Source organism: Pseudonaja textilis, chromosome 1 (assembly GCF_049901715.1).
Source record: "Pseudonaja textilis isolate UNSWEBS1 chromosome 1, rPseTex1.2, whole genome shotgun sequence".
In the NCBI taxonomy this organism is placed as follows: Eukaryota; Metazoa; Chordata; class Lepidosauria; order Squamata; family Elapidae; genus Pseudonaja; species Pseudonaja textilis.
Genome location: NC_141990.1, coordinates 131,415,099 through 131,439,506, shown reverse-complemented (window position 1 = coordinate 131,439,506; position 24,408 = coordinate 131,415,099). Strand labels below are relative to the sequence as shown.

Here is a 24,408-nt window from a genome sequence, read left to right as displayed (position 1 = left end):
TTAAAAGTAAAATATTTGACGGCTTTCAAGAAACAACTTGGATGTAGAGAGATGAATGGTTGAGAAACGAGACAGAATTATGGGCAAGTCTTTCGGGCTGTTACTGATAGTGTTGCTGAAGATATTTAGAAAATATGCTTCTCAACTTTTAAGCTGTATTTGAACTCACTTAGGGATGTCTGAACCTGATTCAGGCATTTAATCTTATAATTTTAGGTAAGGGCGAAAGATAAACTATCCATGTTGGCCCCATTCTTCCATCATGATCTTTTAGCTCTATTCTTGTCAACTGGCAGTTTTAATCTAAAACAATGTGGCTTGCACAATAAGCATAGCAGCTCTAGAGCAAGTGTGCACAATGTGTGACACTTATTTGGACCCCTAAACCTCTAAAAATATAACCACCAAATTGTAAGCTACAATTTGAAAGAAAGGAAAAATAAATATGGTGTATTTTTATCAAATCACTGTTTTTCATTCATTTCACTGAATTAATTGTAATTTAATGTTCAATCCAGTTTAGGATTCTTGCTGTTGTTTCAACCCTGTTCACTTTTTTGAAAACACCCCACATGCACCATGCCAACCCCCTGGATGCATTCCACTATAAAACCAAATCACCTCTTGGCTTGGAAAAGATTGCTTACCCTTGCTCTAAGTTGTAAATCAGAATAAGCCTGGAGCAGGCTGAGAGATAAATCATAAGAGAAAACCTAGGAGCCAGGAATAGTCTGTGCTCTGCAGACAATCCACCCCCTCCCCCATTTCCATTCATGACCATTAGGGAATTGCAAAAAGCAAGGTTGTGTATGTTAATTGTTTAGGAGTACATTAATTGATCAAACGTGTGTGATAATTATTATCCTCTGAAAAGACTGCTTCTTGCAAATGCTCATGAATTTTAATTTGTAATCTCAAAGTGATTCGTGTCCTCTAAAGCAGGGGTCCCCAACCACCGGTCCGTGGACCGGTACCGGTCCGTGGAACATTTCCTACCGGGCTGCCGGTTTGCTGGGTGCCGCCATCTTGTTTGACGAGAAAGTGCTTCCGGGTGAGCTTTTCCAGTTGGAAAGCGGCATTTGGGTCCTGAAGGAATCCTCACACCTTAGTTTCATTGAGGGGGGGGGGCTTCGAACAAAACTAAGGTGCAAGGATTCTTTCAGCACCCAAGGCAAGGCGAGCCAAACAACTGTCCCGAAGCCGTCCCGAAGCGAAGCCCATCGACAAAGGTACAAAGGAGGAGTTGAAGGTGGTGGGGAGAAGTCGGGGACAGCTGGCTGGCCGGTCCCTCGGATCGCCTTACCTTGTCATGCGTGCTGATGCCGGTACCGGGCCGCGGATCATTTTGTGATGCCGGTACCGGGCCATGGCACAAAAAAGGTTGGGGGCCACTGCTCTAAAGTAGCATCTGAATCTGACAGTAAACATCAAAAATGATCCACTATATTGTACCAGAATAAAGTTAACCACAATCTACCTCCTGTCCCAAAGTGACAATATTGTGCCAATGTGAGAATTAGACTATTCTTTAGGGGTTTTTTATAATGGCTGTCCAAGTATTGCTAAGAGAGTGAAAAAAATATATATATTTGTCTGTCTTCACAAAGTAAAGCAGCCCTGAAAGCTTCACACACACTATAGTTCTCATTCCATGGTCTTAGTAACATAACTGCATTGAATAACTCTCACACGCATACATGCAGTTCTATACAAAGTTAGTAGAAAAAAAAATCATAATTATCTCCATTTTAAAAATGTGCTTCACAGATGTTTCTGCATCACTGTGTCAAGGTAGAATCAACTTCCAGAATCCTGTTTTAGTGGTCACTGTTATATCTGTTATTTTAACACACTCTCTCTAATGGAGATGGGTGTGTGTGGGGGTGAGATTGTGATCCTCTAGGTGCAAATCCGCGCCACTTCCAGTCACCATTCATGGTTTGTTTTCCAAAGGCCAGGTGTTTATTTTTGATTGAAATAATCCATAAAGAGGATTTATTTACAATTACCAGAAGTATCCTTTGCACTAAATTTATGCAGCACAGCATTAAAAAACAAATCAGCTATTTGGGCTGACAGCAGATGGTAGATCGAAAAAAAGAAAATAGAGGACAACCAGTTTGTGATTGTTTGTGTAATATGGAGACAAAAACATACAGTATGTCTGGCTCCATATGGTCACTCTACAGCAATTTTCTTATAGGATCACTGATTGCATTGCGTAGCAATCAGTGCAAATGAGATCCTATGCAATTTGTCAAACTTGGCACCCTGACATTCCACCTGTGCTTAAATTGTACTAAACACATGAACAGATTGATCATCATTGCAGTTGTCTAAAGCCAAAAGATTTACAGAAACAGGAAGAGTCAGGAGAAAATATGCCTAGCATAATTCTTATTTTCATTGCTAATATCTGGAAAATACTTCAAAATATTTGGGGGGATGGTGGAGAGAGACTCACTGATTCAATGCAAATCCTGCATGGTTGCCTAGGCAACACCAGAATGCTTTCTTGCCTTCCGCTGCTGAGTCTGCAGCAAATAAAAGGTCATTTGACTATGCCAGGGGAAACGGCAGATATGAACCTAGTTAGAAGCTGCTAGGGGAATAGCATCCCATAACTATCCCTGAATATTCAGCTGCCATTTGTTTTATCTAAGTACTTTTGGGAGAGGGGGGAAATGGCTGCCTGGCTAGCCCAATGCAGTGTTTCTCGATCTTGGCAGCTTTAAGAGGCGTAGGGAATCCTGGGAGTTGAAGTCCAAGCTTCTTAAAACTGTCAAGGTTGAGAGACACCGGCCTGGTATGGGGATCCCTTGTCAGGTGAGGGCAAAGATTCTGTGCTTGAAACCAATTAGTTACTTCCCCTATAAATAATACTGAATCCTTTAATTGCATGGATGCAGTTCAACCCCTCCCCCGCATATTTTCCCACCATTGCGGCTCTCAATACATTTTGTTTGCTTAATCCAGATGGATTTTCTGTTCTCTGGCATGTCATTCTTTGAAATCCAGATGTCAGAGCTCCAGGCAGTTGTTTAACAGATTTGCTTCTCTGCCTAAGAAGATCATGTAATTTGCTCTATCTTCTTTATTGTTCTTTCACACGCGTGGGCATATTTAACTAAGACAGGCATGCAGGTTAATTAGTACCACCCCCAAATCAATGAATAAATAATATTAAAATAAAATAAAATAACAGGCTTTCAAAAATGCTAGTTCACATGAAAATCTTGAATGGGCACTTAATGTCATCCCTGTCCCTATCTCTCTCATCACCTTTCTTGAAAAAACCTCAAGAAAGTGGAAACAGGAGGTTGCATCTTTCCAACTTCCCTATGAGATCACTGACGGAGAATGAGCTTATGCCTCACGGTATGGTTGAACAGGGAACTAAATTTTTCCATTCAACATTCATTGCTTTTGCATAACTTTAAATTTTTATACCACTCATCTTCTAAAGAACTGTGATGTTACATTGCCTCCCTCCAGTAACTCTATGAGGTCTACTATGCTAAGAGGTCAAGGCTGGGTGACTCAAGTTCACTCAATAAAATTTTTCATTAATTTGGAGGGACTGATTCAAGTCTCTTATGATTCCAAGCAGGGAGAGAAAATTTTTCTGTAGCTTTTTCCTTTGACCTGGAAGAGGGGGGGTGGGGGGGGAGGAATGTCATCTTCAAAAGTTAGCTAACTAGAAACTTGTGCAACAAAATGGAGGACATTAGGACTTGACAAGCTTTAACTCCATCTGACTAGTTTAGAGGACAGTCAACAGTCTAGCCCCGTGATGGCAAACCAGAGGTGGCATGCAGCAGACCCCTCTCTGCGGGCATGTGAGCCATCCCCCCAGCTCGGCTCTGCTGCGCATGTGTGTGCGTGCCTCCCACCGGTCAGCTGGTCTTCAGGTCTCTGCCGTGCATGCGTGGGGGGTGGGGCGCATGCAGGGGACACGTATGCATGTGTGGGCAGGGCGGGGTACATGCATGGCATGGGAATGGGGTGCATGCACGGGGGACCCGTGCACATTGCATTTTGGGGGGTTTGCACGCGCGCTTTGGGCACTCGGTGCTGAAAAGGTTAGCCATCACCGGTCTAGCCATTTAAGTCCTAGCCAGGCTCTATTGGAAGTCAGAAAAACACCTATAGCTTGTAAAGATCCGGCGTCATCCATTTTGTTAGTCAGCTAACTTTTGAAGATGTTCCCCCCCCCCGATTCAAGGGGAAAAGCTGCAGAAAGATTTTCTCTCCTTGCTTGGCTCCTCTACTCTTCAGCCTGGAATCAAGATAAGGGATAAAGATTAGACAGCAGAGGGGGAAAGGTTTAGTTTTAGCACCTAATTGAGTGGGGTGGGGGGAATCAATAAATCTGTCCCTCCCACTTGTTGTTGTTTATTTGTTGAACGAATGTGGTTTTCTAAAGGAGAGAGGGAGGAGGATAAGCAAGGAAAAGGTTTTCGGAAGCTCCTCCTGAAGCTGTCACCTTTTACGCAGGGCTAGCAGCTTCCCAATGGCTGGCTGATCGGCAACCAGCCAACTGGTGCAGAAACCTCTGAAAGGCTTTTATTTTGCCCCAGAAAGGCAAGGTTCCCCTTGGCAGGAGGAAGGGCAGGGGCAGAATTAGGAAAGACCTTGTTTCTCGCTGGCGAGACAGTCATCTGTGCAATGGCTGGCATGCGAGACACTCAAGGCACAAGAAATGGAGCATGGGATATCTCAGGGTGAGGGAGGCCTCAGGAAGCCTGAAGCAGATGGGCTTGTGCCTGCACTAGGCCTCCCAGGGATCTCCCCGCCCCTGAGCTCAACTTAATGACCCATGCATTCGTTTAACGCACATGTGTCAAACTCGATCGCGTCACATGACGTATCGTGACGTATCATGATGTTTTTTGCCTGGCCAAGCCGGGGTGGGCTTGGCCTGCATGTGCCGCATCCGGTCCATGGGCCACCAGTTTGACAGGCCTGGTTTAACAAAAGGAATGGAGAAATCAGGGGTGGCTGGTTATTACTTGAGGCAGTTCATTTAATATGGTCTCCAATTCCGACCTTAATCGGCAGGTTCCATTACAGTCATAACTTGAGGACTACAACCATTTATGTAGCTCATGGTTGAACTGTGAAGTCCTCGGTGCTCTTTGAGCTTGGTCTGCAAACAAACAACCAAGCTGAGAGAGCACCAAAGATTACACAACGATTAACAATATCTCACAGGGACATCTAACCTGGTGAACAGCCAGGCCTTAAGGGGCTTCTGAAAGGTTATCGTGGATGAAGCCAATCTAATCTTGGGAGGAATGATGTTCCAAAGGGCAGGTGCAATGAGAGAAAAGGTTTAAGGCCTCATTTAAGGAAGGTATTTCCTGGCAAAGCACTGAAAACTATGTGATATTATAACTGGTATTCTTCCAGATTTAGAAAAGCCTAGAATTAAACATTGGTATCTGATCCAGGAAGCTTTCAGTATTAGATTTAGGAGAATGGTGTATTTCCTGGAGGTACATAGTAACAAGCTTTTCTTGTTTATAGTAAGTAATGACTTTTGATTGTTTAACTTATTATCTAACCTTTAAAATTAAATGGTAAACATTCTCAAATTAGCATAAGAGATGCATAATTTAATGACACCTACCTTAACTAATATTTTGTTCCTCTTATCCAATGTACTTTTTAAATTGTACATGCTTTCAAAGATAACATTTCTCGCATGATATTTTTAAGAGAATGAAAAGAACAACATCTAGACAAAAATAAAATTCATTAAGAGACAAAACCCTTCACTGAGAGGACTCTGTGGGATCATATTTTCCAGATTTCATTTCCTTAGGTTGTACAACTAAAGAAAAAATTGTGCTGACTTTGGTGGGAAATGAAAGAAAATGAAGAAACTAAGCTTACAGTACGTTTAATGCAACTGTAAATTTAAAATATCTCTCTCAAACAATGCCCCAAAGAGGAAAACATGGCCCCAATATTGCCTCCCACCTTTCTCTGATTTCTTAATTCTACTGCCAAACCTGCTTCGATCTTCAAGAGCTTAAAAAATAAAACAGCAATAACAATGAAATATGTTATCTTCCCCAGCTGTAGAAATCGCCCTTCCTTTTTCTAACCACTACCCGTTTTTAAAAGCCAAGGCATGTAATTGTACAAACTGCTTAGGTAATACTGCCAAAGAGCTTGAAACGTTTTCCGGGATAAATATTTTTATTTCAATCCTATCTTCCCCAGTGTAGACTTAATAAATAAATAAACCTGACCAACGACAAAGCTTTGGGCCCTCCTTAGATAGAATCCTCATTCTCTTTTCTAATTTGTTTGACTAAAGATGAACAAAAGAATATACAGGAAATACATAGAACTTCCTCTATTTGTCTAAAAATGTATACCTGTGCATGCGCTCATCATAAATGCGGCTCCTCCAATTATAGTACAGATAGTCCTCAACTTAAAACAATCCATTTAGTGACCGTTCGAAGGCACTGAAAAGAGTGACGTGACCATTTTTCACACTTATGACCATTTGCAGCATCCTCGTGGTCACCTGATCAAAATTCAGAGAATGGCCTATGCACACAATATTGGAAGAATGAAAATACACCACCAGAAAGAGATTGTGCAGAACTGGATAGACTAACTCTAGAACTGAAAAATAAGGGGGAATCAGAATATTATGATACTTGGAATAAGTTTATCAATGTTGCAGAAGACAGGGGAAGGTCGGAACAAAAATAGTTAGGATAAATGGACCTAGATTGTGAATATTGTACTAATAATATGAATGTTAATGGTTTAGTAATATCTTTGTATGTATGGCAGAATGATGCCAGAACGGTTGCACTACATTTGTTATTTATAGTTGTAAACAATAAAAATATATTTATGATAGTTGAGGTGTTCTGGGGTCATGCGATCCCCTTTTGTGGCCTGACAAGCAAAATCAATGGAGAAGCAAGATTCACTTAACAACTAGGTTACTAATTTAACAATTGCAGTGATTCACTTAACAAATGTGGCAAGGAAAGTCGTAAAATAGGGCAAAAACTAACTTAAAAAATGTCTCGCTTAGCAACATGAATTCTGGGCTCAATTGTGGTTGTAGATCGAGGACTACCTGTACTACAATCTTGCCCGCAGATATACAAACTTGACTCTTGATGACTGTTCAGATGGGTGGGGGCACAGAATTCGTTGACGTTTACTAACCAGTGTACAGAAGATGCATTGGCATTGTGCTATTGTTGTCATCTGCTCTACAGGATACTCCCCAAGGCAGAGTTTACACAAAACAAGAGGATCAAGCACCAAGTCCCAAGTAGGTCTGTATCTGGCTGTAGTCATTGCAGAATAATCTGAAAAGGGAAGGGAACAGTATATCAATTTTTAAAAAACTCTCAAAAATTTCACATTTCCTTTATTCTGAATATAGTAAAATGTTGTCCAAACAATTTTTCAAGCAGACATGAGCAGAATGAAGTTCACAGCCAACTTCCTTTTATTTGTCACTCTCAGTTTCCTGACTTTGTACTGCCCCTTTAAAAAAAAAGTCCAAGTATACTTTGATAAATTTAACACACATATTTTATTATTTCCCATCAGTCCTAAAATGTAATTGTTGCTGTTGATGTCAGTTTGTGGGCTTTGGTCTGGGCCTGTCCTACAGGATGACTAACTTTATTCAACACTGCGAAAGCTGGACCAAATGAATAAATTGCCCTAAATATATCTATTCACAAATCAATGGATGAAGTCAAGGGGAAACATACTTATTGCTTACTCTAAATGCCAGTTTCGTATCCTGGTTGTGCACCTGAACTGTTTTAACCAATCAGAATATTAATCACATCCATCCCAACACCATGAAGACCATCAATATTTCTGTTTTAAATAACATTTTGGATGTAAGCATTCAAAGAAGCTCCAATGCCTTTTTTCATATCACTCCAAGCCTCCAAGCATTACCCAATCGTTTTGTGATTCCTCTACTTGCTAAGGAAACAAGAACTATTATTCAATTCTTGGCCACCAAGAGGTATGAGGCTTGTTTTTTCATTACCACTGGCAACAACTAGATAGAAAACAAGAAAAGCGGGGAAGGTCAAGCAATCTTATTTTCTGGGGGTGTTGTGGCTCATTTCTTCTTGAATTTTGTTCCAAAGAAAAAAGGAAATAAAAAGTCATTGAAGAGATACTAGCTTCAACTTGAAAATCCACTGTGATTATGTGAAGTTCTACAAAAGTGTGTTGTGTTTGTACAGGAAGGAGGAGAGGGATAGGGAGGGAAGAGAGAGAGGAACAGGGAATAATTATATGTATATTAAACCACAAGTTCTTAGTTTTCTCCTTCTCCTACTCCATAGTTATAGGCCTTAATTATCTGAGTTTGAGTTAAGGAGACACTAAAGCGCTAGCAAAAAGTATAGCAAGGATAACCATGGTGGAAATAAAGTAAACTTGGAGCTTTAAATGGGATATTGTATACATCTATTTGTCTTCTATTCATTCTTGACCTTATCCCTTTCCATTTTACATTTCTTAAGTAATCTATTCCTACTGCACTTCAGTTTATTTGTATATGGTGATCTTTTGCTTCTTTTTCAACTATTCTAGGCAATAGTCTATGTTCTATCTACAACTTTTCTTCCAAAATATGAAGGTCTTAAAATGTTCCTATTATAGTGAGATTATGTTTTCTAACAGGTCCTCATTTTTTCAACATTATGAAACCCCACATGTAAAATACATTTCTGTATTACAAAATCATACTGGAAACTGTGAATGTAATTTCTACTCAAATAATTACCCTTCATTAGAGGGTGAGTTACTGTAGCATTACCCAGTATGGTATGCTTATTAATGCTGAACTAGATATGGTAAAACGCAAATCGATTTCCCATTGAGTCACTGAGATTAATGGGCAACTTTCCCCTTGAAAATAATTGATATGAGAGTCAGATCACCAATTAACAAGTCTTATATTACAGAAATATAGGGCCTGAAAGTCTGCTAGGCCATCCCGCTGCCAGGGCAAGAAACCTCAGATCATCCTATATATATTTTTTTGTATAAAACCCTCCTGTGATGGAGTACCCATGGCTTCAAGAGGCAGGTTGTTCCACGGCTTAATAGTTATCACAATCAGGAAATTCCTTATTTCGAATTTGGATCTCTCTCGGTTAAGCTTCTATCCATTGGTTCTTGTTCTACCTTTGGGCACTATAGAGAATAAATCCACATCCGTTTCCCTATGACAGGGGTCTCCAACCCCAGGTTCGTAGACTGGCATCGGGTCGCGCACAGCATGCCAGCAACTGGGCCGCACAAACAAGTGAAGCTCCAGCCGCAGGATGCAAGCAGCATGCAAAACCACGCCCCCTCTGGTCCGGAGTATCCAGTCTGTGGTGCCCAAAAGGTTGGGCACCACCACTGCCTTATGACATTCTCTCAAGCATCAGAGGATTGCTAGTCTTTTCTTCTTCAGGCTAAGTATGCTTTTACTTTTAACTGATCTTCATAGGATTTAACCTCCAAGCCCCTTATATCTTAAAGGAGAATGTGGCTACGTTATACATATGTAGTTTTACAACTTATGGGATGCCACTGTATTTTCTATTTCATTACTATTACAGCTAAGCATAAAATGCACATAGGTTGCTGAAGAAAGGATATTTGTTGTTTGTCGGTAAGAAAAAAAAATAGGTAACAAAGAAATCTGTATACCTGACAATAGCCAAGAGGTAATGGAACACACAGTAATTTCAAATCTAGGGTTGTGTTATTTCCCGTTGAAAGTACTACAGCCTTAGCTTTGTGCATTGCCATGTAACTGCTAAGGGCAGATATTTTTTATTAAGAAAAAGAAGACTTGCCTTTTCCTTTTTCTATTGTCAAGGAAGGTCCATAGGAAGTAGCAAAACAAAACAAAAATTGATTTATGTCTTTCTCATATTTTCAAGACAGTGAGGAAAGCAAGGAACACTGTGTGGGCTTGTACTTGGAATTTTAAAATTATTTAAGAGCTGTTTCATTTCTTCTTGCTTGCTTGTCCACTCAAATCAATAATCTAGCTCTGAGGACCGCTCCTTTTTTTATAAGCAGAAGTTAATCTACTCTGCTATTACTCTGGCTTTTTGAACAGCTAGCTGTCCCTGGCTGCATATCCGAAGATAACTACTAACTAAACTAAATGTTGCAGGTATGCTACTCTAAAACCCGTTTTTCTGTTGTTAATTATAAATAGAGAATCCTGCAAAGGATGATCAAAAAAGTATCACAAGTAGTTTCAAGGAAAAACAAATGACAGGACAGTTAAACCAGGGGTCCCCAAACCTGACAACTTTAAGACTTGTGCACTTCAACTCCCAGAATTCTGGGAGTTCAAGTGCACAAATCTTAAAATTGCCAAGTTTGGAGACCTCTGAGTTAAACCTTCAATTAAGACACTCTGTTCTCTTTCCTACTGCAAGCTATCCCCTTCCAGAGAAGTTTTGCAAAAGAGAAACAGCATTTGAGTTAACTTTACACATGGCTGTCATTTTTATAATTAATGTGAGCCATCCCAGGGACAGTAGCTTTTTTAAAAAGGAGATAGAAACATAGAAAAGTGATACATAAATATTCCAATAACTCCCAAAACCAATGTAGAACTGCATGTCCTTAGAAATTAAATAGTAAAGTAAATTACCACTAGATTAATACTGCCATGCAAAAAGGGTGATTCAATAACATTTCTGATGCAAATTTGTGGTAAGCGTTTCAGAACTTTAGAATATAAATATTGTACTCTTTGTCTCTAGAATTAAACAACTGGTTCCTTATTTGGGAAAAGTTCAACCAAATCCACTTGCTGGTTATACTTCATGAGTAACTAATATATAAGTTCTACATGTTTATTTTTTCAGTCGCTGAATAAGAAAATATTGTTCGAGAGAGAAAATAGACTTCAGTATCTGTATTTATATACATATAAATTCAAGATTCAAAGTAGTTATCTATGTTGCATTACTAAGATTAAATAAATGAATTAAACTGAGGAAACATTAAGCCACTAACTCATAATCTACAAAACTCATACAGGGGAATTAAAGACAGGAAAGTAGATGGCCTTTAATAAACATATCCTCAGTAACAGTGTATATGCCTCCATCCCAGGCCTTTATCTACTGGAATACTGTGACTGTAATTCTATGCTTAATTAATTGGGAATAAGATTCTTTAGTGAAATGTCAAGTATCTGCCAATTAAGGCATCCATAGTGATAGTCAAAGACAACAGTGGGAGACATAAGTAGGAAATGGTATCTCACCCCCTTTTAACATGCACTGCACATATCACACACATATAAAATGAGGCAAATATATAAAAAGAGGCAAATCTTCCATCTTCTGTTTGTGCCACTATTTGATGCTGTTGACCATTACTATAGCCAAATTAACTAATGTGGGTGGAATGAATAGATAGATAGATAGATAGATAGATAGATAGATAGATAGATAGATAGATAGATAGATAGATAGATAGAAACAGATAGATAGATAGATACAGATAGATACAGATAGATAAACAGAATAAATTGTAGTCTCTATGTTTCTCTATCCCTATTTTTGCTTGACTTTTGTCTCATTTTTCGCTAGTTATTTTTTTTAATGCTTGCTGATCTTTATTGAATCAACAGAGCTATATTTTTTGTTAGCTGAAATAAGTAGCATGTTTGCATGATTTGATCAGCATGCATGCATATAGATAGATAGATAGATAGATAGATAGATAGATAGATAGATAGATAGATAGATAGATAGATAGATAGATAGATATAGATTATAGACTGGGAGTGTGTCAGGTGCAAATAAAACTGGAAATTACTCCCAGTAATTTTCCAACATGTCTAAAATGTTGCATTTACAGAGCTTCTGCTGCTTAAAATTACTTCCAGATCTGATTCCAATGGTCTATTTACCTGGGAAAGTCCAAGCAAAGGTCCTTCTGCTTCCAATTGCAAGGTTCTTTAGTGTCACAGTTTGGAATGCTTAAATGGACTCTAGTTTTTGCCACTCCCATTTTGCAACAATAGTTATTTGAAACATTTCTAATGTAATAAACTCATAATATCTGTAGCTACTGTATTCTTCAAGTTTTATAATTTGGAAATTATGCATAAATTGCTACAGTCTGATTCTTTTAACGCAACATTACTTGGGTCTGGATTAAAAGTTACCCTATTAAATGCAAATGTTTCAGTTATACCAATTTAAACAAAATACAGAACAAATGGGGCTTAAGCCCAAATTATTTCCTCCAAATAAAAAAACACATGAGATGGAAAAATGCAACCATGGAAAAACAATGTCTACTGGAGGACTCTGTGATATGAAAAGGTATCTCACAAAACATTGATAAGCCCATAGCAAAGGGGGGGGAAAAAAACATCCCTGAGAGTATTCTGAGCAAACTCAAAAAGAAACTATTCGTGGTATCTCATCTGGGAGGAAAATCATAGCAGACCAATCTGTTCCCCAAAAATCAATCCAACAAAATTACTATTTTTGGTCATTTAAATTGCCATCCATTAACATCTAGATTGCCACCTCAGAAGGGGGCGAAGGTGAAATGCCTCATCCACCCGAGAATCCCAACATGAACATGGCCATCTTCAGGGGGAGCAAATTGTGACAATATCACAGTAATGCTGCAACTTTCATAATCTTATCAGAACCTGGGCCTCAAGACTACATAATGACATCCTATGTGTGGTGTCACTGCATATATGTCATCATTTTGGTGTCACTGGGTTCGCTGCAGATGATGCTAAATTCTGGTCAGACCCTTCCTGACAGTTTAACAATGTGTGGGCAAAAATCATATCCACTCTATATTCAGGGTAGCTTTATTGATATTGATGGGATTAAGTTTTAAGCATGCTTTAAACTGCAGCATGCTTTAAACTACACTCGTAATATCAAGTTTAGTTACTTTTGCTGAGTACCCCTTCTTCAAGTAAACAAAAAAGTCCAAACTCCTCAAAAGTCAGATGACTTATCCTTCTTCTAGTACCACACCTATGTCCAAAAAGAATTAAAACACTTAGAAGTATCAGAAGTGGCAGGGCTTTTATAGGTTTGTGCACACAAGCTACAAAAATATCACACAGATATTTCATGAGAATGGCCAGGAATCATGTGCCGAGAGTCATGCCCACATCTTGAAACTCTGCCCAACTTCAGTTCATTTGCTCAAATTTCCCTTTGGATAGTGTGCCCGCTGGCATCAGTACTGGATGCACCAAAAGGACAACATATGCCACCGTGTGTTGGCCATGCTCTGCAAAGCAGGACACGTTGTCCTGCCAAGAAACTATTCTGGGAAGAATTTTCCTTTAAGGCTGTTTTACCTTTGCTAGCCTACCTATGTGAACGGTAATAATATTTGGGACTGAGGGAACAGCGCCAACACAGGGCCTGCCATAGTAAGCCACACTGCTTATTACAAAGCACATGTTTGTGCGTTTCATAGTTCTGCATTCCAAGGAATGAAGGGCCTGTGGTAGACCATCAAATAAAATCCTCCTTTGACCATGTCCCGATGTGACATCCAACATGCCCGTACTTGAGCCTCAGCTAGCCACAGGTTTTTATTTTAACTAGAAAACAGATTGTGTTACTATTATTACTTCTTTCTGATTCCATCACCTGAGGGTTTTGGGGAGGGGAGAAGGTAAAAATACTCAGTTATTTTAGTTGTTTACCATTCAATCCTATTCAGTTCAATTTGGAAGAGCATAAAGGACCACAACTCTAAAATATCAACAGCTGGCATCCTTTTTTTTCCCCCTTCCAAGAATTTTTTTTTTGTTGAATTTCTAGCTATTTCAGAACCTTAACCTTGGGTAAGCTAGGCCAATTAAGGTTTAATCTTAAATAATGGTAGCAATTGTATAGGATAAAAACATGCAGGAAAAATTCTACTTGCCTGCTAAAAAAAACAAAGAGACTGATTCTGACAAATGTTTTTATGTCTCACAGTTGTGGGTTTAGGCTTATTAGCTACTGTGAATGCTACGTGCATGGAAGGGATCAGAGCAGTATGTGTGGACTTCCAACCCTCAGAATTCCTCAGCCAGAGTGAAAAGCACTGGGTTAAATAAATGTATTCATGCAGCTGGGAGCCAATAATAATTAACAAATCTGGTCTTTTCTGGCCTCACCATAGCCATCTTGGTGAGCGCCTAGAAGAAGTTGGCTTCAAGCCCCCTTCACGCACAAACACACACACACACCCCAACAGATTTTGGAAAGGTTACAGTAACTGTAAATAAGGCCTGATTCAGGTACTATTTTGAAGCCTGCTTTCTAAAAGAGACCGTCAGGGCCTTCCTTTAAATATTTGCCTTTTTCTAACATACATAAAACAGGAGTGGTTTTCAATCAGCAGGTATTACTTTAGGAAGAAGGAAGATTAAAACCTTTTAAATAAGCATTTCATTTGAAATTATTAAGAGGCCACGGCTTCAACAAAACCAAGAAGTGCATTCTAAAATACAGCATTTTAGGTGGTGATTTAAAACTCAAAATTCAGTTTATGCTCTCCGAGGTCAATCTAAACCAAAACCCACAATGCCCTGCCCTCTCTTCTGAGAAAACCACAGATGGAGAAAGTTCCCAGTAACCCCTTTGAGTCATGTGGTAAAACAATTTCAGTTCTGGGGGTATACTCAACTATTTAAAGCAATCACGTTTTGCCAAAAATGAATCTTTTTCTGGGGCACACTCTTTCATTATTGGCTTTTCCTATTTACTTTAATGACTACTGTTTCCTTAAGGACAGCCTTAGGGCACAGAATTATCATCCCCAATGTAAAAATAGACCTTGGCTTCCAAGAGGGCACCACCTCAAGTTTTCTGTTTCTAAAACCGTACAACCTAAATTACATTGGGCTGCTTAAGTTAGCATTTTCAAGTTTCCTCTCTCCCTGCAAGCATTCTCACTAAAAGGCACCAATAGGTCAATGAGAACAAGGGTGGTAGCTTTGGGAGACCACTGTCTCAGCTTTGCCAGTAACCAACAAGTATGATCAATGCTATCTCACTATTATGTCCCAGTCTAAACCCTGTCCAAAAAGGGACCAGGTAATCCATTTCTTCTGAAGCCACAGCCTGATTACTATTTCCCTAAAACCTGATGAAAAATGTTAAGGGTTGTCAGGGCGAGCAATGAAAATTGTCCGTGGCTATTGGGTTATTCAAGACAGGCAGGAGCATCCTCTCTGATAAGAAGGCTATCCTACTGTTCATTCTCATATCGTTCTCTACAGCAGTGGCTTCCAACCTTTTGGGCACCAGGGACCGGTTCCGTGGAGAGAGGTTTTTCTGCTGCCTGAAGGGTATGTGGTTTCGTATGATGCCTGCATCCAGAGGATGGGGCTCCGCTTGTTTGCATGGCCCGCTTGCCACAGACTGGTGCCGGTCCATGGACCAGAGATTGGGGCCCTCTGCTCCACAGAATCCAAGCCATTGGATAACTAGAATATTCCTCAAAACAGCCTTACAAGTGATTCTATAGCTCTTCCTTCTCCAATAAGGACTGAGTCGCTTTTGGCCAGGGCCACAAGCTGCTTGTCTGAGGACACAATAAAATGAGAGAAATAGCTCCATTTCATTCCTCTTACCACCACCGTATAATCCTTAATATAGGCTTTCTTTTTAATCATTGGCTTTCTCTAATGGAATTCTAGGTGTCCTTCAAATGTTTCAGCTTCCTGGAGCTCCTTGGAAACCCAAGAAGCAGTCCAAACGTTGCCCAAGTGACTAGTGGAGTCCAAACAGAACAGTCTGTAAAGCACTAGGCTAAAAATGCACTGGACTGCAAGCTTCACCATGCTGGCTTGGTCTGTCAAGCTTGCTGTGTTGGTCTCTGCATCAGCTTCTCATCTACTATTTGCTGCTCCTCAGCCTCTGCTCACATGAGTTACAGTCTACTTCCAAATGGTTAGGATCAGATTTTCCAGCACTCCCTACGCTTCCACCGCTCTTTCTCTTTTTATTCTGCCACCCTCCAAACCTCCAACAAAATTCACGATCGCAAACCCTCCACAAACATTCAACACTTTTGGACACCCTCTGGTGAGGGGATTTTGAGGAGTGGCAAAAATAGCACTGGGGAAAGGATCTCAGTGTCTTCTACTTAAAATAGTGCAAATAAATTTGTTTTTAGGTGTGTGTTAGAAGGTTGAGAGTTCAGAACATGAAATCTGGTAAGGAATTAATATAAATGCAAGTAAACAGGCCTGCTTAAACATTCCCTGAGTTGAAATACACTATGCAAGGTGAATCTACAGATTGAATCTTATATTGAATCTTGTGCGTATATGTGGATTGTAGGTAAAGAAGAAGCAGGCATTTATTTATAGAAGGCTTAAGAATTTCCTAGAGATGGAATCAAAGATACGCTTAAATTGGAGGGATTCTGCATATACCGAGGCTATGGTGACATGCATCAGCGTCCTCTTCCCTTTCTATCCAATATGTAGCAACCTGCCCCTCTCACGTGCTTTAAGGAGAATGACAAGTTCTTGTGCAAAATGGTCTTGTTCTGCCTGGTCCTGAATATCATGCAACTCTTCTTCTGAAAGCTGTCCCAACTTCTAGTGCATGAAATGTAGCCCAGCAAGCACCAGTCTTCAAAAATCAAAGAAAAAGTAGATAAGAAGACGTCGCCTTTCCTGCTCTCAGTGAAATCCACTCCACATAGTTATTCTCAACATGCCGCATTTCTCCACCACATTTCAACCTTTTATCTGTCTTTTCATCAGACTTCAGGGGGCAAAGAAGGAACTAACGTTTAGTTGGTTTACCAAACAAGCTTGCCTTATTGTAAAATGAAGAAACAAGTCAGATACCTCCATGCGGCTAAAATATTTATTTATTGACCATCCAACCTGCAAAACCTGAGTTTAGGCAGCCCACAATGGCTTAGAAACATAAAAACAAAGGAACTAAAAAACAAAACAAAATACAACAAACATCTAGAATAACCACGGTTAATCATCACATCTTCCTTACATAGTCTTTCTTTTCTGAAGAAATGGCTCAGTCAAAGCTTTGGCTCAATGCCTAGGATAAGAGTCAGGTTGTCAGGCCTTATGGAAAGTTTAATTGAGGCAGGGCCATCTGAATCTTGGGGGAATGCTGTTCCATAGAACAGGTGCTACCAAAGGGAAAGCACACTCCTGAATCTTGCCAGGTTACCTTGTTTTGTAGAAGGAACTAACACATGACTAGTTTGCTGGATCTCATGGGGCAATTTGAGTTAATGGGAAACAGATGGTCCCACAAGTAAGCTGGCTCTAGGCCATTTAGTGCTTTATAGACAATAGTCGGTATCTTGAATTCTACCTGGAAACTTACTGTAAGCCAAAGTAGTAGTGTTACATGAATGTAACAAAGTGCATCAATAGCTGACCAGTTGCAGCTCCTAGGTGCTCTTCAAGGGCAGTCCCTTGCACACTGCATCCCTACAGTCTAACTGAGAGGTGACCAAGTCATCAATGACTGCGAGTTGAAACCCCCACAAACCAGCAATAGGCACAATTAGTACGTAAGATATCCCTATGAAAATAAATTCTTGCCCACAGCTGCCATTCGTGTTTAACAGGAATTGAGAATCCAAGAAGACCCCCCAAGAGCATTTACAGGGAACTTCTTTCACTGATGGGTGAAGGATGAGCCTCTGAGATTTTTTTCTGTAGCAGGGGATTGATTCGAAAGAGATTTGGTTGGAGAGAAAGTTTAGAGGGGGAAAAAAAGGGCGGGGGGAACCCTGACTATTTTCCAAAATAATTGCCACATGGAAAACTTTTTTTTTAGTTAAAATACACTACTGAATAACATCACTTTAAAAATAGTATATCTCATATCTTCATCCCTGCTCCTTGACCAGTCCATAATTTGCATTATTCCAGAAAGGTATAGGAAAAGAAAGCAAATATTTGAACAATGCTGTTTAGAGCTAGATTAAATAAAATCTCCCTCAAGATGAGCTCAGTTCCTATGGTAGTTATATCCATAATTTTCTCAGAAACAATAATGAAGTGGTTTGTCACTCTAAATTCTCCCCGTTATAATTTTAAAAAGAATAAAGAATTAAAATGTTATGTTACTTTCATTTTAATACATATTTTATCATTATATCCATACAGCAAACAATAGTTGAACCAGCTACAATTAGACAGATAGGGCCAAAATGAATCAGAGAAACCATTTCAGCAGAATATTCCAGAAAGAGAGCTCTTTCAAAGTTAAAGTATTAAAAATAGTGTTAATGCTACACTGAGAGTCTCTTTGGATTGAATATAAATGGAACTAGATGAAAAAAATAAGTAATTTAAACTATAAACGTATCCTAGTGTGTGGGAAAGTTTTTCAATTACAAAATAACATAGTTAATGTCAGGGAAAAAATTCATGGAAAAAAGTCATCACTAAAATTCAATCTTTTTTCTGCAACCTTCAGGGTTGGGTTTTCTTTTTTTTTCTTTTTCTTTTTTGGATAGCATTCTTCCAAATGCCGTTTTGCTTAATAAAAGTCCAATCATTTGTAATAAAACCAACATTATTTCAGTTAATCTCTCGCCACCCCCCCGCCAAAAAAAGAATTATGTACATCCAAGTCAGCAATGGACAATCGATTACCAAACCAGATTAATATATGATCAATTATAAGTCACTCAATCCTATATTATTATTTACTGTATTTTTAAACTGAGAAAGTCATCCTGAAAATGATATTATATTCCTTTTGTTTCTAAAATACATACCTTGTTCTTATACACTTTATGTCACTAAACTATATCACTACATTTAGAAAAAAAGATGAATTGAACGTTCCAATTAACATATGAGTCTTTAGGAAGTGAAGTGGAAATACTCTAGCATCATTAATGACAGTACTTATACACAAGACAAGCAAGCACTGAAACAAAGTGTAAAATCTGATTCTAAAACTTTAAGAGTTGTTGTCTAAACAGAAATTACTGTGCTATGTCTTCATACCAACCATATAACACTTCCTGGGTTTTTTTAATCACTGAGAGACCTGATGAAGGCAGCTCTAAATGTGTTCATTCTAGACCACAGAGCACAATTAAAAACTACTTTAGCTTTCACCAAAGTGATCGATTTCTTCCTTCCCTTTAGAGGCAATTTAGGGGGGAAAGCCGACCTGTGTAGGCAAGGTTATGGTTATACAAGTAGGAAACTGTTACTGCAGTTATTCTTCCTGTATTGCAAGAAATAGCTTCCCTTTTCAAGATGCAACTATAATACCAGAAAGAGCGGTAACTGACTTGTATGAGGTGCATCCTTTCACGGAATATATAGGTCTAAGAACATTAATGAAAAGTATGAGGTGCAAAGCGCATTTTTCCCCAAGGGATGACATTTTTTTTTCTTTTAGATATCAATGTTATATTATAAATCACATCTGAAATTTTCCTGTCCCCAAATTAGCTTAGTATGGCCTGGTGAAGGTCACACCTGAAATGGGATAGGCACTAAGCAATGTCATTGAGTCACTGCAAATTATGTCTTAACCCAGGCTGTTTGCTTGCTTGCCTGCATATTATCACATATGTATAGCTATCCATCTCATTGAATACACTGGACATTGTACACAATAAAAAAAATCCAAATACTGATGATAGTTGTTGATGATGCACTGTTGATAATATCTAGTTGGGTAATGAAATGTCTGTATAAAATGATCAAGCTAAGAGAGCAACAAGGATCCCACAATCCAAATACAACTGCTTTAAAAGTAAAAAAAAAAAAAGTGCACTAAGTTTTGGGGAGAGCCTAGCCCAGGTACAGCAGATTTATATAGGGCAAATGGACTGGGTGTGGGGGCAGAAGTAATGTGTAATGTCCCTGATTCATTTTCTCTTATTGTGTAGGGATTATAAAATGATTAGTTATTTTGAGTGCTTTTGAGAAACTTCAGAAAGTTGCATTGTTGTATGTGGTGTTTCAGTGATTCATTGAGCTCATATTCTTAAATTAAAAAAAGCTTGAGGATGAATGGAGAAATCTATATGTTAATCAATAAATCACTGAACTGAGACTGGGCTCCAAAGGAGGAGTTGTGATTGTTGTCCAAACTCTCATCTGAAGAATATCATATATTTTTTTCATCAATCAGGCTGAACTCTAACAGCCAAATATTAAGTATTTTTCACATATTTGATATTAGCTTGATTAGGCTACAGGGGACAAGAACCATTATTTTAATTCAACCTGTTGCATATTTATTCTGTGCAAGTCAGCCAAACTGAAATCCAAAAAGTTAAATTTTCATCTGGAAATTCATTCAGGCACCATCCCAGCTAATTAGAAATAAAGAGTCAGAAAAAGCTGTAATTTTCTAAGAACAGTTTGAAAATTACTGGTCTAAGAAAGGAATAATTAGCAAAATATCAGCACTGTTCGGTTTGTATTATATAAGATTACACAATACATAAAAGCTCTCTCAGCTGGTAGCAAAAATTTAGCAATATGCTTCATTAATTCATTTTGTGGATAGCAACACATTTAGTGATATTTAAAAAAGGGAACAGATTTCTGGTGAAAAACTAAAATATTATGCTGACAGAACATAACAAAGCAATTATATTTTTACATGAAAAATGTATCTGCTAAGTCTGCTACGACAGTGGTCTCCAACCTTTTTTGTACCATGGCCTGGTACAAAATGATCCATGGACTGGTACCGGCATCAGCACGCACGACCAAGGCAAGGCGAGCCGAGCGACCCACCAGCCAGCCATCCCCCACTTCTCCCCGCCACCTTCAACTCCTCCTTTCTACCTTCTCGTGGTCGATGGGCTTTTCGGGCTCTTTCTTAATCTCCTCCTGAGTAATGCGAGACTCCACCGCCATCGGGATGGCTCTTCGTTTGAAGCCGCCCCCCCCTTCGACAAAACTAAGGCGCGAGGATTCCTTCAGCACCCAAACGCCGCTTTCCAACCAACGACCGACAAGCTCACCCAGAAGCACTTTCTCAAGTGCTGTCAAAACAAGATGGCGGCGCCCAAGCAAAATAGGCGGCCCGGTACAAAATGATCCATGGACCGGTACCAGTCTGGGGCCCGGTGGTTGCGGACCACTGTGCTAAGAGATAATGGCTAAAACAAATGTGCCTAAGGGCAGCCCTGTTGGATCAGGTCATGGCCCATTTTGAAGTGGCATTTTGCTTCTCATTGGGGCCAACCAGCAGCGTTAGGGGTTGCTTCAGGGATAGGATTCTACCTGTTCTGTCCACCTCTGTAGAACCGGTAGTTCTGAAGAGCAGCAGACATAGAACCGGTTCTATGTCTGCTGGCCCACCCGCCTGCCCGGGCTCTTACCTGACCTTTATTTCCTGTTTTTTCAACCGCAGCTACTTTGCGCGACACAGCTGTGGTTGAAAAAGCAGAGAAAGGGGGCTTTTCCAACCGCTGCGCACTTGCATGCAGCACTGCTCAGCTGTCCGGGCAGCTCAGCAGGTCGTAAATTGCACTCATGAGACTCACGCACATGTGCGCACAACGCAGAGCAACAGAAGCAGTAGTTATACCGGTCGGATCTCATCCCTGGGTTGCTTGCAAGAAGGCAAGGGAGACAAACCCACTTCTCAACCCTGAACACTGAATCTTTGAGCCAATTAAACCTGTGGTAGATCTATATTCTCCATGACTTTATTCAATCTCCTTTCAAAGGCAGTCGAGACAATAGCTATCACGTCACATTGTAATGAATATTGCAAATTAATATTTTGCTTGCTTTTGTCTGTTTTAAAACTTTTCCTAATAAACATCACTGGACAGTTACCAGCCCTAAATTTTTGAGAGAGAAAGAAAATATCTCATTACTTTCTCATCACTTCCTCTGCATTATGCATGGTTTTATACATTTTAATTATCCCCTCCTCACTCCTTGCCTTTTTCCAAAGCTAGAGTCCCAAATGTTCTGGCCTGTACTCACAGGAATATTGTTTGGAGCCTCTGATCATTTTAGTGATCTTTTATGCTTATTGCCATAATAAAGATTTGGTTGAATTTGTTGTCCTCTTCTATAATTTTTCAACTCTATTACAATATATACACAATTCTTTGGTCAAATTTTAGATTTTGACCTAAAATTTCCCAGGATTCCTTTTTAAAAACTTGTCACATTAGCTACTTTTCAGGACACTGGGACTAAACCTGAATACTGTACCATTTACATATTATTGCTTGAATATTAATAATTGCTAGCAATAATAATTGCTAGAATTTCACACTTTTATGAATTTTGGGATGGATGCCCCAATTTATTATTATAGTTTTTCAAGATATGCTTTCTGTTATTTCAGTTTCCTTTCTCTCAAAAGGAAAATCAGAGCTGGTCCAAATATCTATCTTGTATCTTGTATAGTGGGGAAGATTTAAAGTCAAATGCAGAATTCAAAGAATTCATTAAGTTTTTCAACAAATTTCCCAATATGAACTACAATTCCAATGTCCATCCTCTTTCAACATTTCTTTCACTCCTTTATCCATTTCTTGAAGTGAGATTTCTTTTCTTTCACAGCTTCCTTAACACTATTAGAAAGCCATGCCAGCCTCATCCCTGACTTAACTAAGCTTTTCTTATATCCTAACTGAACATCAATTATTGTAATAACCTCCAGGCATTATGAGGAGAATTGGCATTTTGTTATTTCCTTCCAGCATAAAAAAAAAGCAGGCCTCGTGGTTTTTAGGAATATCCCTTTTGCTTAAATTACTATATTGAGCTCAGCTGGTAGTTTACATCTCATACCAGATCTCATTCACTCCATGGGATTAAGTATAGAGTTACTTCTCCATAGTCAGTTCTTCCAAAACTGTTTAGAATAGGCATCTGTTGCTAATCATGAGATAGTTAAAATGAAGAAAGTTGTCATGATGTCAGGCACAAATATTTAAGGAGTGGAATTTGCATTGCGATGCATGTTTTGTGATTTGTCCACCCACCCACTATGACACATATGGTTCTAACACAGTCATTTATGATATCTAGTAATTTGGTTTCTTTTGCTTTAATCGGAATAAATTTGAACATATCCAGACTATGTGACAATATTGCAACGATCTCTCTTTTGTATGTCTTTCTCTTTTTGTATGCCTTCCTGATTTGACCCGTTATTTCAACTGGAGATTCCATACTTTATTTCAAAATTTCTTGGATGTAGGAAGCAGTATAAAGTACTGTGGATTAAATAAATTCCAGTAAAATGTAGAACTGATAATCACTGCTGTGTTGATCTCTGAGATTATTTTCTACAAAGCACTTTTATCCTATTGAGCCAAATTAAAACAGTACTGGATGGAATACAGTCTACAATTTGTTAAGCAACAGCTTCATTATTTCTCCCAGAGCTGTTAAATTTTTATTGAATATGCAATCATGGCAAATATAGATTTAAAATAGATGGATCTGTTGCAGTTACAATTCGGTTCTGATACACTGTCCCAGTGTGGCAAACACTGATTTGCACAGAAAATAAAACATGTGGTAGAGATGTTGCAGGACTGCAACTTTCCAACAACCACTGAGGAGGTAAAATGACTGATTCTGCACTTTTAAAGCAATCCTTTGCAAGCAAGTAATTATATATCACAGGAGAGCTCCAATTTAACTTTCATTTTTTCCCTTTTTTGTAGGTACACAATAAAGAACAGTCTCAATAAATTATCTTCTACCTTCACAGTTATATAATAGTTAGAAACAGTTTATCATATGACCACAGCTTACAGAGAATACACTGTGTCAAATTTTCTGGCCAAGAAAACATGGCATTCAACTTGCTCCTAGAAAAAACTTCTATGTTATTTTATAGCACAGTCCCATGCCTACTCAGAAGTCCCACCATGTTCAATGTTGTTCACTTCCAGAAATACAACAGGACTAAGTTCAAATTATTATTAGGCACATTCAAATGGCTCAGTGCTACAAAAAGAAATATGTCTGGATAACTGCAATGCCAATGTCCCAAAGTTAGCAATGCTATATTAGATGCTGCAGAAACTTGGGGACAGAGGGACAGATGGTAATAAGTGCAACTATTTAGTTAATTTACTTAATCAGCTTGTAAATAAAATGGTGCAAACATGCAGGAATTTCTAGATGGCACAAATATTTGGCACTTGTCTACTTGCTATTATGAGAATCCGCTCCTATTTCAGAGCAAAAAGTAATTTAGCTCAGCAAAAGATTCCCCAATGCACAACCCTGGCATGTTATTTTTGTTCTTCTTTTAAGAGTTCAGCACTATATGGCAAGCTGGGCAGCTACAGGGGTGCCTCTACCACCACAGTCTCTTAGCACTCAATAAATCTGTGGCGTCTTGGCCCAGAGGAGGC

The 24,408-nt window shown here is 39.1% G+C and overlaps 1 protein-coding gene across 3 annotated transcripts in view; it reads right to left on the bottom strand.

Annotated features, from left to right (window-relative positions):
* Window positions 1-24,408, bottom strand: part of RNF144A (ring finger protein 144A) — a 63,180-nt gene that overhangs the window by 12,847 nt on the left and 25,925 nt on the right. For all 3 annotated transcript variants that reach the window (XM_087916878.1, XM_087916872.1, XM_087916881.1), the window contains exon 2: window positions 7,207-7,352. In XM_087916878.1, coding sequence (XP_087773004.1) covers window positions 7,207-7,352 — 146 coding nt within the window. The remainder of the gene's footprint in view (window positions 1-7,206; window positions 7,353-24,408) is intronic.